This window comes from Squalius cephalus (assembly GCF_949319135.1).
Source record: "Squalius cephalus genome assembly, chromosome: 17".
NCBI classification, from domain to species: domain Eukaryota; kingdom Metazoa; phylum Chordata; class Actinopteri; order Cypriniformes; family Leuciscidae; genus Squalius; species Squalius cephalus.
Window position 1 is genome coordinate 21,516,052 of NC_137138.1, and position 15,023 is coordinate 21,531,074.

Consider the following 15,023-nt stretch of genomic DNA (forward strand, 5'->3'; position numbering starts at 1 on the left):
AATAAGACTGCAGTGTTATATGCAGTTATTTTACATTTGCTTATTCCAGTTTTTTTGGTGTAGGCTATTACTTATCTGAATACCACTGTTAGTATACATCTTCCTGAAAAATGTAAAACACTGTGTCTGTTGATTTAATTTGCATGTTCATTCTGTTCATTTATTTTGTAATTAGTTTCTTTGTTCTTATTGAATTTCTGACTAAGGGCTCAACAATAAGGACTGCCTGATTGTCCGGGTCCAGCGTGAAAGACACTCGGGCCAGTTGACGGAACTGTCACTTGCCCCATTGCGCAAGTGCTGCATCTTCACGGATGTTGATCATTTGCCATAATCGATCAGCCCCAGGTTTAGCTACTTTAAACTTCAGTGTTGTGTGCAAGAAGCTGCAGTAGACATGCAGTGGTCAATCATGTCCGTCTAGCACGTTTACGTCGAAAAATTATAGAAAATTGGCATTAAAGTTCTGTAGGAATTACTTCTAATACTGTCTTTAGAAAATCTACAAATGTAGTTCTCTAAAGGAGAAAGATTAATAAATCCCAACCTGTCAGAGCATTAAGTGTTTAGTAGTCACCCTCCACGGCCTGTCTTGTGACTCGAGCTTCCCTTCTCTGTTATCACATGTCTAAGGAATACTTTTTGAAGGGCTAAATCTGTTTACCCACAGATGCTCTGACTAATGCAGTCACTGCAGGAGAGATAAAGGATGGTGAAAAAGCCAGTGGTTTTAACTGACCGCACAATGGACTTTTTGGAATATGTTTGCTTTGAGCAACTACATAAGAAGTGTCTACACAGGGTGCCAATGCCCAGCCTGTACCCTTTCCACACATTTCCAGCCAAAATAATCAGTTCTGCACTTGACAAATGTTCTGGTCTCGACCAGGAATATAACTTCACAGAGTGCTGAGGGTGGTATAATGTCGACATCAATTAGCCTAAAGTTTTTAACGTAACAACAACTGACGCAAAAAAACAACAACAACAGCAATATCGTGCTTTATAATCAACAAAGCACCTTAAAGTAGAAATATGATTTGCAGTGATTATGTGACATGCTAGGCAGCCACTCTAGCCACTTCATTGATAAATTCAGTACTGAGTTTTATGTCTGACGGTTGCATAAAAAGCAGCTTGTCATGGCATAAAAACTCATAACCTCCCTACAGATAAACATCTACAAGTGTTATGTTGGAATGTAGTCAGTTATGTCATCGCTTCGGCTCTCAAGTCAGTGGAAATTCCATTTGAATGGAAAAGAGGTAACCTACCCACAATTGGTCTTTCATTTATCCAGCTAATCAGCTCTAATGGTTCGTGAATACGCCCAGAGTTTGACTGTTATTCAACACATTGCTTCAAATCCCTCCAAACCTGTATGAGCCTGAAGAGGTGATAAGAATGCAGCAGAGCAGGTCAATGTGAAAGCTGGGAGCACGTCAGCTGTCGTGCTGCGACATTACTGAATTTACAGCCTGTAAACAAAGGTCAGGTCACCGGTCGTTGTTTGGAATTAGTATCTGAAGATAAGACAGGTACTGTGGCCTCATGGTCTGTTCCTGTTTAACAAATCCACAGACGCTCATCTGGCTTATCTTGTATTTGCAGCTCAACCTACAGATTTGTAAAAGGAAAATAAAGATCTAGGCAGGTAACTAGTGTTGTCAAAAATATAGATTTTTCCTGAAATATTTGAAACGGTTCTAATATTCATTTTCCTCAGTATTGACACACGGACACCAGCTGCGCTTCCTCATCTCTGACACACCCGCCTCCTTTTAGGCCATGTTCACACTGTGAGCTTTAGTGCTCAATTCTGATTTATTGCTCAGATCTTTTGTATAGCTGTTCACATTATTGTTTTAAATGTGGCCAATATCAGATTTCAGTGTGAACAGATCATTGTCCTGGACTGACCCGCATGCGCAAAAGAACAATAAAAAGATGACACACAGCTGTCATACACTCTAGGGCCTTTCACACTGTGCTTAACCCCGGGTTATCGTTGTTCTAAACACCCTTTTAACCCCGGGAGCATTTCACACTTGTAATTTAGATGTGGCGTTAGCACCGCTTTTTACCCGGGGTTATGAAACCCTGCTCTAGAAAATGGTTAGCATCACATTTGCGGTGTTAACTCTGCATTGCAGTGCCAAACTTGTACAGTGTGAAACGATGCGGTGTTAGAATTTTACAACTAGATGCTTAGCATCCACAACCAATCGCGTGCCTTATATTCACGCACTTTAGGCAGTCATGGCAACAACGCGCGATGCATATAAACAGTTGTTTCTGTGTATGATAGGAAAAATATCAAACGGCGATGGAAAACGTGACAATTGGAAGAAGAGACCATCATTCTTACCTTTTATAGTTTAAAAAATTCACTCAGAAAAAAATTGATATTACAGTCAGCAATGTGTAATTAGTCAGACACGCAATGCTAGAGCCTTTAGAGTGAGCCAGGGTTAACTATTTCAAGTGTGAAAAGCCTACAAGGTACAAAAGCTGTCCCTGGGGCGGTACCTTTCCAAAAAGTACACTTTTGTTACTTTTAGGAATTAGTACACTTTAGGACAGGTATTAGAATATGTAACTTTAAGTTCTCAATATGCACCCTTTAGGTATAAAAGTGTACCTTTTGAAAAGGTACTGCCCCAGTGACCGCTTTTGTACCTTTTTTTCTGAGAGTGTACGAAAGTAAATACAGATGTCAGATGACATTAACTCTTACCTCGCCATTGACGGAAATTTCTGGCTTTCCGTGTTTTCACTTTTATAAGGTAGGGGGCGCTTTGACATCATCTGAAAGAGTACTGAATTTCTTTATCAAAAGATGTGAAGTAGTAGCAGAAATGAGCGATAGCATATGCAAGCAGATGCAAATGTAAATATTATAATCATCAACATTAAACAGCATCTGCCTAACGTTACTGAATGAATTGTTGACCCAGGACGAGGTATAGGACTTTGCAGGCTGCAGAGTATGTGTGCGGAGTGGAGCGCCAATGATTTCCCCTCCGTGCTCTTAAGCGTTCAATAATCACTACGCTCCTGGTTCACCATTTCCCGCTCCACTCCTCACTTACTGATATCAAAAACACTGCTCCATCTTCACTCCCTGAGGAAATTTGTGGCTAAAATATTTATATGCTTTGAAATCTCACCCAAAATCTGTTCATAACATATATTAAATACTAGAAGAATAGTTTCAATGTGGTTTATTGGAACACTCGTGTGCAAATTATTTTTTCCTAGGACATGCCAAGCTTATTACATAGTGATCAGCATTAAAAGTTAAATATCACTGCTGCTTTTTGCAGTTCAGATTTTGTTTGAAAAGATGAAAATAACGTTTTTGTCAGTTAGTTTATCTATGGGTCGCTACATTTGTTACAGATTTCTGCTCATTCGAAATCAGATACATTTTTTGATTGCGTTTGTGAATAAGTGCTACCTGTTTAAAATGTGCTTTCACTCGATCATATTCAGTAGCCTATCTAGAAGATACAAACAAAACCTGTATTGGATTTAGGACCACATATGGAAGTGGCCCAAATCTGAATTGAAAAGATCAGATTCTATGTGGTTTATGAGTCACATATGAGCAAAAGGGTTGGTCCACATTTGGTTAGTCCTACCTGCAGTCTGAACTTAATCACTCTTTCATTTGCTCCGGTTGAATAGAGTTGGTGCTACAAGGCCTGAATTTCGGCATACATTATTTTTTTCCGCAGGTTTCGTGCTCACACACATGAAGCTGCTTCTCAAACTGCTTGGGATTTCCCAATTGAATTCTTTTACGTTGCTTTTGCTCTTAAACTGTCAAATACACACACATTTTCATGCATTTGGTCTTAAAGGTCTGTAAGGATTATTCCTGTATTTATTTTTTTTTACAATTAAGACAATCCAGTGTAGGGCTGGGTTATATATCGCATGACATTGTTAGGCGCATCTCGTCAGTAAAGCCGGTTCCTTGATTAGTAGTAAATCGCCATCACCTGCTTTCAGATGGAGCGGCATTTACAACACAGAGCCGTAGTTAACTGACAAACTGAGCCATATCGCATTAATTATCACGGACGTCTGCAATAATTAATGCGGTATGGCTCAGCTTGTCAGTGAACTACGGCTCTTTGTAGTGAATGCCGCTCCATCTGAAAGCAGGTGATGGCGATTTACTACTAATCAAGGAACCAGCTTTACTGACGGGATGCGCCTAACAATGTCATGCGATATATCGCCCAGCCCTATATAAAATTAATAAATATTCTTATTCTTAATAAAAATAATTTTTAAAAATAAATGTTTTCAAAAGTATTCATTTTCAAGCCCCCCAAAACACCATTATCTTGAACGGCCAAAACGCATAAAAGGTTTTCGGTTTTTAATTGAATATGGTGTCATCATGTAGCCCAAACGGTACATAAATCAGACTGTACTTTGCTGTTTGGTGATCATGCATCATCAAACCACATTTACAGTATCAAAGTGATGTTCAGAGGAGAATATATGCAGATTATAAAGCTTTATAGCTTTCTTCTCATCATGCAAGCATCTTATCACTTCGAGAACCCAATGAAAAACAGAGAAAATCTTTATTCTATATTTATATATATTCTATATTTATATATATCTACAGATGACTGTACTATTCACTGAAAATAGTAGGGGTGGGAATCTTTTACCATCTCACGATTCGATTCGATTCCGATTCTTGAGGCCACGATTCGATTCAAAATCGATTTTCGATTCAAAAAGATTTTCGATTCAAAACAATTCGATTTTATTCATAATGATTTCTAATCAGGTTTCTGATCATGATCTACTCTCATCTGCTTTGCTATACAGAATGACAAACATAATGACAGACATTAAAGTGTCTTTTTCACATTTATGAAGTTCAATTCTCAGGGAAGTGCCTTTTATCAAAAACATTGAAAAAATGTTTTTACTTGGTACTTTTAAAGCAAAGTATTTATGATGACCCATAACGAACTTACTTCCAATACTTCCTATATTAATTTTATTAATAAAACAAATGGAAGTGATTTGGCAAGTCAACTGTAAGGTTACATTTGCCAGCATATGTCCCAACATTGCTGAGAACCAACAGGAAAATAAATGTGTGCTTGTACTAGCAGCATACTTGTAGTAAATTAATACAAACTTCAGCATATTCTGAATCTCTAGCATAGTAGCATTTAATAATAGACTTCTAACCAACATCCTCTTGTTATTTCCAATGAGCAATATAATCCTTCAGACAAAAAAAACATTTTGCTGTAGCAAATTCACAAACAGTTTTCGTTCAAAAATATAGAATTATGTACCAGAAGCTATCATAACGTATAATGCTTGTGGACTTATGCATATTCTGAATAATTAGTAACATTCAAAGTCGCTCTTGACTTATACACAACTAAATAATAAAGAGTTATGACTTGAAATGTTTGCTGTATACCACAATCAAAAACAGCTTATACAAAGAAAGTGAATGAACATCTGCAGAGAGTAACTTACAGTCAAAATGTAACTTTTTGTGACTGGCATTGCACATTTGGCGCTCAGCCATCATGCGTCCGTTATGTGCGCGTCTCTGTTATGTGCACGCCACAGACTGTCCGCGCACGTGCACGTCCGCTTCAGAGTTCCGCCTTTTGCGTTCCGTCAATGTTACATTAGAAATTTTTTTTTTTTTTAGAAAATCGATTTTTGACATTTGTGAATCGATTCAGAATCGTCCACGTCCCGAATCGCGATTCATCTAAGAATCGATTTTTTCCCCCACCCCTAGAAAATAGTTCTGTGTGAGCCATTTATTTTAAATATGGTCTGAAAAATCGTTTGGAACGAGGTCTGGAAATTTGAGTCTGGAAAAGTATGAAATTTTGAAATAGAAATATTTTGGGTGTGATTCAATGTCAAAACAGGATACAACCAAAAAGAAATGTATGAATAATTTTATTAAAACGCTGAACATTGTTTTTTATTTTTTCAAAATGTCTATAGCTGAAAGCCTGATATAGTATCAACTCTATTACAAATGTTGATTAGGCCTGTATTTGTTTACCTGCAGGTCTCTATGCGTACACTGCCTCCCTCTGGCAGATGAGTAACCAGCGGGGCCTGACGGCCAGATAGTCCCCTGCGAGCGCGGCGCGGCCCCGGCTCGCAGCATGCCCTCCACCAGCAGGGCAGGGAGTCTGAAGGACCCCGAGATCTCAGATCTCTTCTTCAAGGAGGACCCCGAGAAGCTCTTCACAGACCTCCGTGAGATCGGTCATGGCAGCTTTGGCGCGGTCTATTTTGTATGTTTTATCTATTTAATAGGATTTGTCATTTTAATGCATGTTACAGTACATTATGAAGTGTTTGGGAGATTAAATTGTGAAATATCAGATGTGTATATTGCTCAGGCACGGGATGCGCGGACTGCAGAGGTGGTGGCCATCAAGAAGATGTCCTACAGTGGGAAACAGTCTAATGAGGTCAGTTTTCCTACATTCCAGAGTCATTACATACAGTCATGCAACAGTTTGGTTGTGGATTCAGCTTTTCCTTGTGAGGGTGGGCACAGCGATAGAAATGATTGCATTACAAGACTATAAGACTTTTTTCATATTTTTGAAAGAAGCTTCTGATGCTCACCAGGGCTGCATTTATTTGATCAAAAATGCATTAAACACTGTAATATTGTGAAATATTACAATTGAAAATAACTTTTTTTTCTATTTTAATATATTATAAAAATGTAATTTATTCTTGTAATGCAAAGCTGAACTTTCAGCATTATTACTCCAGTCTTCAGTCACATGATCCTTCAGAAATCATTTGAATATGCTGATTTGCTGCTCAAGAAAAATGTATTACCGTATTATTATTATTATTATCAATGTTGAAAACAGTTTTTTTCTGCTTAACGTTTTTGTGGAAACCATACCATTCAAGAGTTTGGGGTGAGTATATAAAAAAAAAAGCAAAGAAATTAATGGAACTTTAATTTGATCTAAAGTGACAACGAATTTAACGAATTTATTTATAATGTTACAAAAGATTTCCATTTCAAATAAATGCTGTTCTTTTGAACTTTCTATTCAGAAAAGTATGATTTTCACAAAAATATTAAGCAGCAAAAACTGTTTTCAGCATTGATAATAATAACTATTATTAATTGTACTCAGTTATTAATAACTTAAAATAATCTATCATCATATTACAATTTTCTGAAGGATCATGTGACACTGAAGACTGGAATAGTGGTTGTCACAGGATTCAAAAAGAATTCAAATAGAAAAAAGCTATTTTAAATTGTAATAATATTTCACAATATAACCTTTAGATTTTTCCAAACTAATATATATTGTATCTCTTTGTTTCATACTCACAAACAACTATGGCTTGGCTCTCAAACAGTGACTTGGCTCAGTATCATACAAGCAAATTAAAGTCAATTGCTGAAGTCACATTAAATCTCCTGTAACACCTCAGATTGAAGTGAAGCACCAATGCCATTCATACTTTAGCTGGTGGCAGCATTTCCTTTGTAATTTCAGATTAGCAGTAATCGGATTACACATAATCTCTGCAAAGAATCCTTCAGAAGCTTTAGGACTGACTTTCTTTTTCAGGACCTGTACTAGTAAATCGATATGTCCAGTCTGCTCTTGTCAATAGTGGATACAGTGATCAAGTGGAAAATTGGAATACATTGTATGCTTTTCCGGCCAGTTTGAAAGAAGACTGTTTGACTTGATGCTTTCTTCTCTTTACTTAGAAATGGCAGGATATCATTAAGGAAGTCAAGTTTCTCCAGAGAATACAACACCCAAACAGCATAGAGTATAAAGGATGCTACTTGCGGGAACACACAGCATGGGTAAGATCTCTTTCTTTTTCTCTTCTGAATCACTCATTCTCACTATCACTCTTTGGCATGAGATGTTAATGAGTGCATAAACACAATATTCATTTTATCATCTTTTTTACCCCCTCCTCAGCTTGTCATGGAGTACTGTTTGGGCTCAGCCTCGGACCTCCTTGAAGGTGAGATGTCAAACATTTGGCTTCATGTGGAAGCATGATCAGTATTTTATCCAAAATGTGTGATTTATTTATTTATTTGTTTATTTCTTCAAAAATGAGTTATGATCAAATCTAAGCTTTAAAGACACAATATGTACGATTTTTGCATTAAAATATCCAAAAACCACTAGCCACTAGTGTCATATATTTTGTTCGCTTGTGTACTAACATTATCCCAAATATTTACAACAATTTTTAAATCCAGAGAAATTCGCAATTTTAACCAGTGTAACGTCCCCCCAACGTCGCCTGTCAATGCCGTAATCCTCGGTTTCCGCTTTTGGTGCCGTAGAAACCATGGCAGCATAGCAAGTCTAATGAAAAAATGCGGAAGTAGTCATTTTAGCGTCTGGCACGCCACTCCTGTTGTTGTTTCGTCATGGACCTCAATTATTCGTTATTGTTTTCAGCAGGCTTTGTCGAATAGTTTTGGAAAAGATGAGAAATAAAACAAGGATCAATATCAGTGTGGCATTTCCTAACACTGTTTTACAAGTCTATGGCCGTGTAATTAAATACACAGTATGTGTTAAACATAACTTAAATAGTAAGTCAGCCTTTTTGCAAATGCTGTGGGTACGCTTAAATGTGCTTTTAGTTTAATAGTTTTGCACATGTAAAACTGCGCTGCGTTACCCCACCATTCAATTTTACAAATAAAGTGACATGTATGAGTAGTAATTTAGCAATGAACATTACGTTACTTGTGGCTAATTAAAATGAAATAAAATCATGTGATCAAATTTAAAGGTTATAAAACTCTATTTAATTTCATACCTCATTCATGAACATGATTTGAGTCCTGTCAACTCCCATCATTCCACGCTCCTTCACAGCGTCATCAAACTATGCCTTTGTTATTGTTTTGAATATGTGACCTCTAGTGGCAAAAATGATATACTGTGCATTTAACATTTACATTTATTGCTACAAATAATAGAGCATAGTGCTAGCATTACCAAGTTATGGGTTTGATTCCCAGGGAATGCATTGTACATCACTTTGGATGAAAGGTCTGTCAAATGCATTAATGTAATGTAAATCATTGTCACTTTGATGAACATGCAACTTTACTGGTTTTTTTTTGTTTGTTTAGTTCACAAGAAGCCCCTTCAGGAAATTGAGATTGCAGCAATTACACATGGTGCTTTGCAGGGCCTTGCATACCTTCATTCCCATAACATGATTCACAGGTTTGTGGGTTTTTCTTTTACTTTTTCCTATTAGTGTTGGTCATCGAGAACTGGTTCCACAGGAACCAAATGAATTTCATGACTGCTTCCGCTAATAGATTTTGCATTCTTGCTCTGAAGACAGGAAACCTTGTTGGACTACTCTGGGAGGGTTTCCTGCTTATTTATTAATTTGCGGCACAGTGCAGTCTCTAATTAAATTGTTTTAGCAAGTCTGCATTGAATTCAGTGCAAGGGATGACAAACATACAGACCACTATTGTCTGATTCACAAACATATGGTTCTTATGGTCACAAAGTCTCACAAATAAAGCTACAATGAAACATTAGTAATCAACCTTTTTTTCCATATTGTGGGGTATATCTGAGTATTACTGATTATGGAAAAAGAATGTAGGATGGGGACTTGGTTCTATGCATAGGTTGTTGATTGGATTTTGAGATGTGGGAAGTCTTCACAGTGCATTACCTGTGGGTGTCAAAGAAAACGTTGATTATTCTGTGTATATTGTCATCTTAACTCAGGGATATCAAAGCTGGGAACATCCTACTGACCGAGCCTGGACAAGTCAAACTGGCAGATTTTGGTTCTGCCTCCATCGCCTCTCCAGCAAACTCTTTTGTGGGGACACCATATTGGTGAGCACACTGAGGATCTTTAATAATAATGACCCCATTGACACAGCCTGGTTACTAACACATACGTCTCCTCTCAGGATGGCCCCTGAAGTGATTTTAGCCATGGACGAGGGACAGTATGATGGAAAGGTTGACATCTGGTCTCTTGGGATCACCTGCGTTGAACTAGGTGACGAAGAAGTGCTGCTCATCGTAAATTGAATTGTGCGTCTTTCACAGTGTGAAAGTCGTGCTAACTTTTGCCTCTCCTCTTTGCTGTAGCGGAAAGGAAGCCTCCTCTGTTTAACATGAATGCGATGAGTGCCTTATACCATATAGCGCAGAATGAGAGTCCCACACTGCAGTCAAGTGAATGGTGAGTCCTCTTACACGGGGTTTCAATCTTTTTGATGAACTCCAAATATGATCAGTCTCATCCTAAAACGTACTGTACTGTTACAGTAGATGTATTAGTTATTTATATCAATTTACTTATTTAAATTATTTTATTTTAATCAAATTTTAATTTATTTATTTAGTGATGATAAATTCGAACATACTCTAGTGTTGTCTTTAGTAATCTATAGCGGTCTTTTAGATGCCACAGAGACCCCAAATATGATCTTTCTCATGTGAGACCCCATCCTAAAATTTAAAAGGCAGCTATATTGTTTCATATCCAGAGAACCAGTTTATACGGTGTAAAATTGTATATTACAAATATGCATAAAATATAATTTGGAAAATATTTAGTTTCTTTAAATTATTTCCCTTTTTGTTCTACTCGCTATGGTATGATACTAAATAAATAGATTTAAATAAATCTAACAGTATTTATTTAGTAGATCTACTAAATAAATGCTGTTAGATTTATTTTGTTCAAAACCATTATTCTTATTTAATTTTAATCTTATTTAATTTATTTTATATATATTTTTTTTTCATTAAGGTTAGGTAAATAAAATATTGGGGTGATTTTTGCATACTTTTTATTTGACCATTTTTTCCATGTGAATTGCGAGTATCTGGGCAATAATTAAATAAATTAAGTCTCTTAAAGGGTTAGTTCGCCCAAAAATGAAAATTCTATCATTAATTACCCTCATGTCGTTCCAAACCCGTAAGACTTTCGTTCATCTTTGAAACAAAGATATTTTTTATAAAATCTGAGTGATTTCTGTCCCTCCATTGAACTACGCAACTACCACCACTTTTATGCTTCAAAAAGTTTATAAAGAGAACGTAAAACTAATCCATATGAATTGAGCGGCTTAGTCCAAATTTTCTGAAGAGACTCGGATCGCTTTAAATGAGGAACAGATTTAATTTAATTAACTTTATTTAAAAATATTGAGCGATTTCTGCATTAGCGAGTCGATTAACCTGCTGTGTTATTCTTTCCTCAGGACGGATTATTTTAGAAATTTTGTTGACTCTTGCCTTCAGAAAATCCCCCAAGACCGACCACACTCTGAGGATCTGTTGCAGGTGTTCACTTTGCATTGAATTATCAAGAAATTGAAATAACCTTTTTGTTTGTTAGTCTTAATAATCCACTTGAATACTTGGTTAACTGCCTTATTTTCTGCACTCTTTGCAAAAACAATAGCATGCATTCGTCCTGCGAGAGAGGCCAGAATCTGTTCTGATGGATTTAATTTTGCGGACAAAAGATGCAGTCCGAGAGCTGGACAACCTGCAGTATCGCAAGATGAAGAAGATCCTCTTTCAAGAGTCCCACAATGGGCCGACCACTGAGACCCAGGAGGGAGATGAGGTCAGATCTCAAACCATCCCTAGTTCCAGTACTTTAACATTGATTGGCTCATATAAATTAGTCCAAATGTCTGAGTAAAGATCCGAGTGTTCAAAATCAAATTTAAAGGTACACTATGTAACTTTGGCCCTTTAGCGGTTAAAAAACAAAACTGCATTTTGCGGAAGAACGTTGTTTTGGTTGTGCTCCGGCTATGTAATATGGTTATCCTACAGCTCATAAAACATTCACTACTAGACTTAATAGATATAACCAGTTTAGATGAAAATGGATCTCAAGCTGACTAGAGATCCAAATGTTACTGTAGCTATACCCATTAATAGACATGGTACTATTCCAGCACAGCGCTACGCCATAATGAAATGACCCTTCACAATAGATGATGCTTTATAATGAACTCTGTTATGGCGCTTTTCCATTACCAGTACCAGCTCAACTCGACTCGCCTCGTCTCGGCTCGGCTCGCTTTTCGCTCCGTTTTCCATTGCAGATAGTACCTCCACAATAGTACCTGGTCGTCATAGTGACGCCGCAGGAAACTGCCATGACTTAATCTTCTATGCGAGACCTTTATTTTAATGTCTATGCGTGAGACACACCTGCTACCCACACACACAGGACAATGGAGGAAATCGAGTGTATGCTGTTTTTGGATGTTCCAATTTTTTTTATTCAGGATACTCCGTCTGGCGCGTGCAATGATGACGCAGTGAATAGTGACGATTCTCTCTGACCAATCAGCAGTCTGCCGTGTTTTCACATCACATTTTAGTATCGCCTCAGCTCGCTTAGAACCTCGCCGGAGGTGATACGAAAAAAAGTACCTGGAAGCGGATACAGGTACAACTTTTACACAGTGGAAAACCAAACAAAGCCGAGGCGAGGCGAGCTGGTACTGTGTAGTGGAAAAGCGCCATTAGAGAGCTACATATGACAATTTATCTGTTCAATAAAATACCTTTCTGACCTGTTGAGTAATAAAACCACCATCTCCGCGTCGCTTTTGCAACATTTAAAATCCCTTAGGTCTCACCCTCTCCGAAAAGCCAAGCCAATGTTGATTCTTTTTTTTATTGCCATCTCTTTCGCGTTCTCTTTTTGCCAGCGACTCTCCTCTGTTCGGTGTGATTCAGAGGTGATTCCTCTGAGGTTTGAGATTCAGCGGCTCCACGTCAACCTTTTTTCGCACGTTGTGACAATTAACCTATGCCGTTCCCACACGTGTAAAAGTAGGGGGACCAACTTTTCTCTAGATGGGTGAGTGATGCAAGTATGAAATTACCCACAGTAAATCAGGGTAAAATAAAAACAAGATTGATGATTTATTGACTAGTTATTTAAATAAATTTGTAACAAAAAAAAATGTCATAGTGTACCTTTAAAACTGAACACTTTTGAAAAAAGGCCGAATGTTCTCCTTTTGTAAGTACAGGATGATCTTTGGGTCATTCTCAAATCCTGGTAAATAACACGTCTATCAGGTTTAACACAATCTTATGAAGTTTATGCAGTTTATTTAACATATATTTTTTCAATTTAATTATAAGAATTGTCAGTAATGATTTCAGTCTTTTTAAGCCAACTCTGTTTTTTGACTTAAATAGAGTTGTTGTTTTACTGCTGTGCTCTGAACTGCTGTTTTTTTGTGTGTGTTCAGGAGTCGGAGCACAATACTGGTCGCACGGGCACAGTGAGCAGTGTGGGCAGTAATCAGTCCATTCCCAGCATGTCGATCAGTGCGAGCTCTCAGAGCAGCTCAGTGAACAGCCTTCCTGATGCTGCCGATGACAAGAGTGAACTTGATCTGGAGAAAGACCACACTGTTATGTCTAACAGTTCGGTCATACATCTGAAACCTGTACGTTCACACACCTCTTCTTAAAATATCACAGAAACCTTCAGTATAACCCAAATCAGAGATTCTTTACACTAAGCAACTGTGAACAGTGAATATACATTTTCCTGTTTTTGTGTCCATTAGGAAAGGGAGGAGGTTTACCCTGAGGATCCTGAAACACATCCTCGTCCCTCAGAAGTCCAGGCGCCACCTGCACAGCCCCCACAGCGCAAACACCATCGCAACCCTGAGCACTTTGCCACCATCCGCACAGCCTCACTGGTGAGGCAGTCAAGTCGAATCTGTACTGAAATGCTTCACAACCCTAGTGTCCACATCAGACTTGTCAAAACTTAATTGCTCATATTATAATTGATCAACCGTGGCATTGGTCGCTTCCAGTGTAGACACAGTGTAAAATGAATGACATCTCAAGAATTTATTGTTCACTTCCAGTCTCAGGTTCTTGAAATGTTCAACATTCATTTAATTTTTCTTAAACGTCTCTTGATCATTTTTATTCCTCTTCCCTGTCCCTTCATTTCCTTGTGTCCCTCCTCTTGCCTCTTACAGGTAACACGTCAGATGCAGGAACACGAGCAGGACTCTGAGCTGAGGGAGCAGATGTCCGGTTACAAGCGCATGAGACGGCAGCACCAGAAGCACCTTATGGCCCTGGAGAACAAACTGAAAGCGGAGATGGACGAACACAGGCTGAGACTGGACAAAGAGTTGGAGGCCCAGAGGAACAGCTTTGCCAGTGAGATAGAGAAACTTGTGAAGAAAAACCAAGCAGCCATTGAGAAAGATGTAAGTGCACACGAGACATGTCACATGACGGAATTCCACCTGAAAACTGCTCAGGAATCGGAAATTCCCCTCTTCCTCATATGCCATTCAAACAGTTTCTTAATCAAGTAATAATATCTTTCATATATATAACTTGGCCAAAAGTATGTGATGCCCCTTTCTGATTAACTGTAAGCAAGACCCCTCAATTCCAGTGAAGACAAATCTTAATGTTACATCATAAAATTACATTCTTGAGAATTATGTGCTCCATACTTTGTTGCAAGGGGAGGTTCCTGTTCTGCTTCATTATGATTAAAAGGTTCTGTGCACAAAGCTATTAATATTTCATTTATTTATTTTACATTTTCATGAATATTGTCTTGAAGGCCAAGTCATTTGCCAATGATGAGAAGAAATTCCAACAGCACATTCAAGCCCAGCAGAAGAAAGAGCTTAGTAGCTTCCTGGAGTCACAGAAACGAGAGTACAAGCTACGCAAGGAGCAACTGAAAGAGGTATAGGCATATTTCAGCAAGGCTTTTTGCCCACCTTTGAATCCACCAATTGTGTTTCATCTTGGTGTAATTCCACCTAGATTGACCTCTATTATGAGATCTTTTTGCATGAACAGTGCAAATGAATCAAGATAAGTGAAAAAGCAGGAAAGTGGGCATGGTCAATACAGCTGAAAATTAGAGATGCACTGAAATTTCAG

The 15,023-nt window shown here is 37.9% G+C and overlaps 1 protein-coding gene across 4 annotated transcripts in view; it reads left to right on the plus strand.

The window, feature by feature from the left end:
• taok1b (TAO kinase 1b) overlaps positions 1–15,023 on the plus strand; it is a 35,634-nt gene that overhangs the window by 12,852 nt on the left and 7,759 nt on the right. For all 4 annotated transcript variants that reach the window (XR_013824024.1, XM_079898758.1, XM_079898759.1 and 1 more), the window contains 14 exons: positions 6,086–6,317; positions 6,426–6,497; positions 7,784–7,885; positions 8,007–8,052; positions 9,188–9,284; positions 9,810–9,923; positions 10,001–10,092; positions 10,185–10,278; positions 11,309–11,390; positions 11,512–11,679; positions 13,337–13,537; positions 13,661–13,798; positions 14,090–14,326; positions 14,695–14,823. Coding sequence is in view for 3 of the 4 variants with exons in the window: in XM_079898758.1 (XP_079754884.1) it covers positions 6,186–6,317; positions 6,426–6,497; positions 7,784–7,885; positions 8,007–8,052; positions 9,188–9,284; positions 9,810–9,923; positions 10,001–10,092; positions 10,185–10,278; positions 11,309–11,390; positions 11,512–11,679; positions 13,337–13,537; positions 13,661–13,798; positions 14,090–14,326; positions 14,695–14,823 (1,704 nt within the window). In the remaining variant the exon portion in view is untranslated. The remainder of the gene's footprint in view (positions 1–6,085; positions 6,318–6,425; positions 6,498–7,783; positions 7,886–8,006; positions 8,053–9,187; positions 9,285–9,809; positions 9,924–10,000; positions 10,093–10,184; positions 10,279–11,308; positions 11,391–11,511; positions 11,680–13,336; positions 13,538–13,660; positions 13,799–14,089; positions 14,327–14,694; positions 14,824–15,023) is intronic.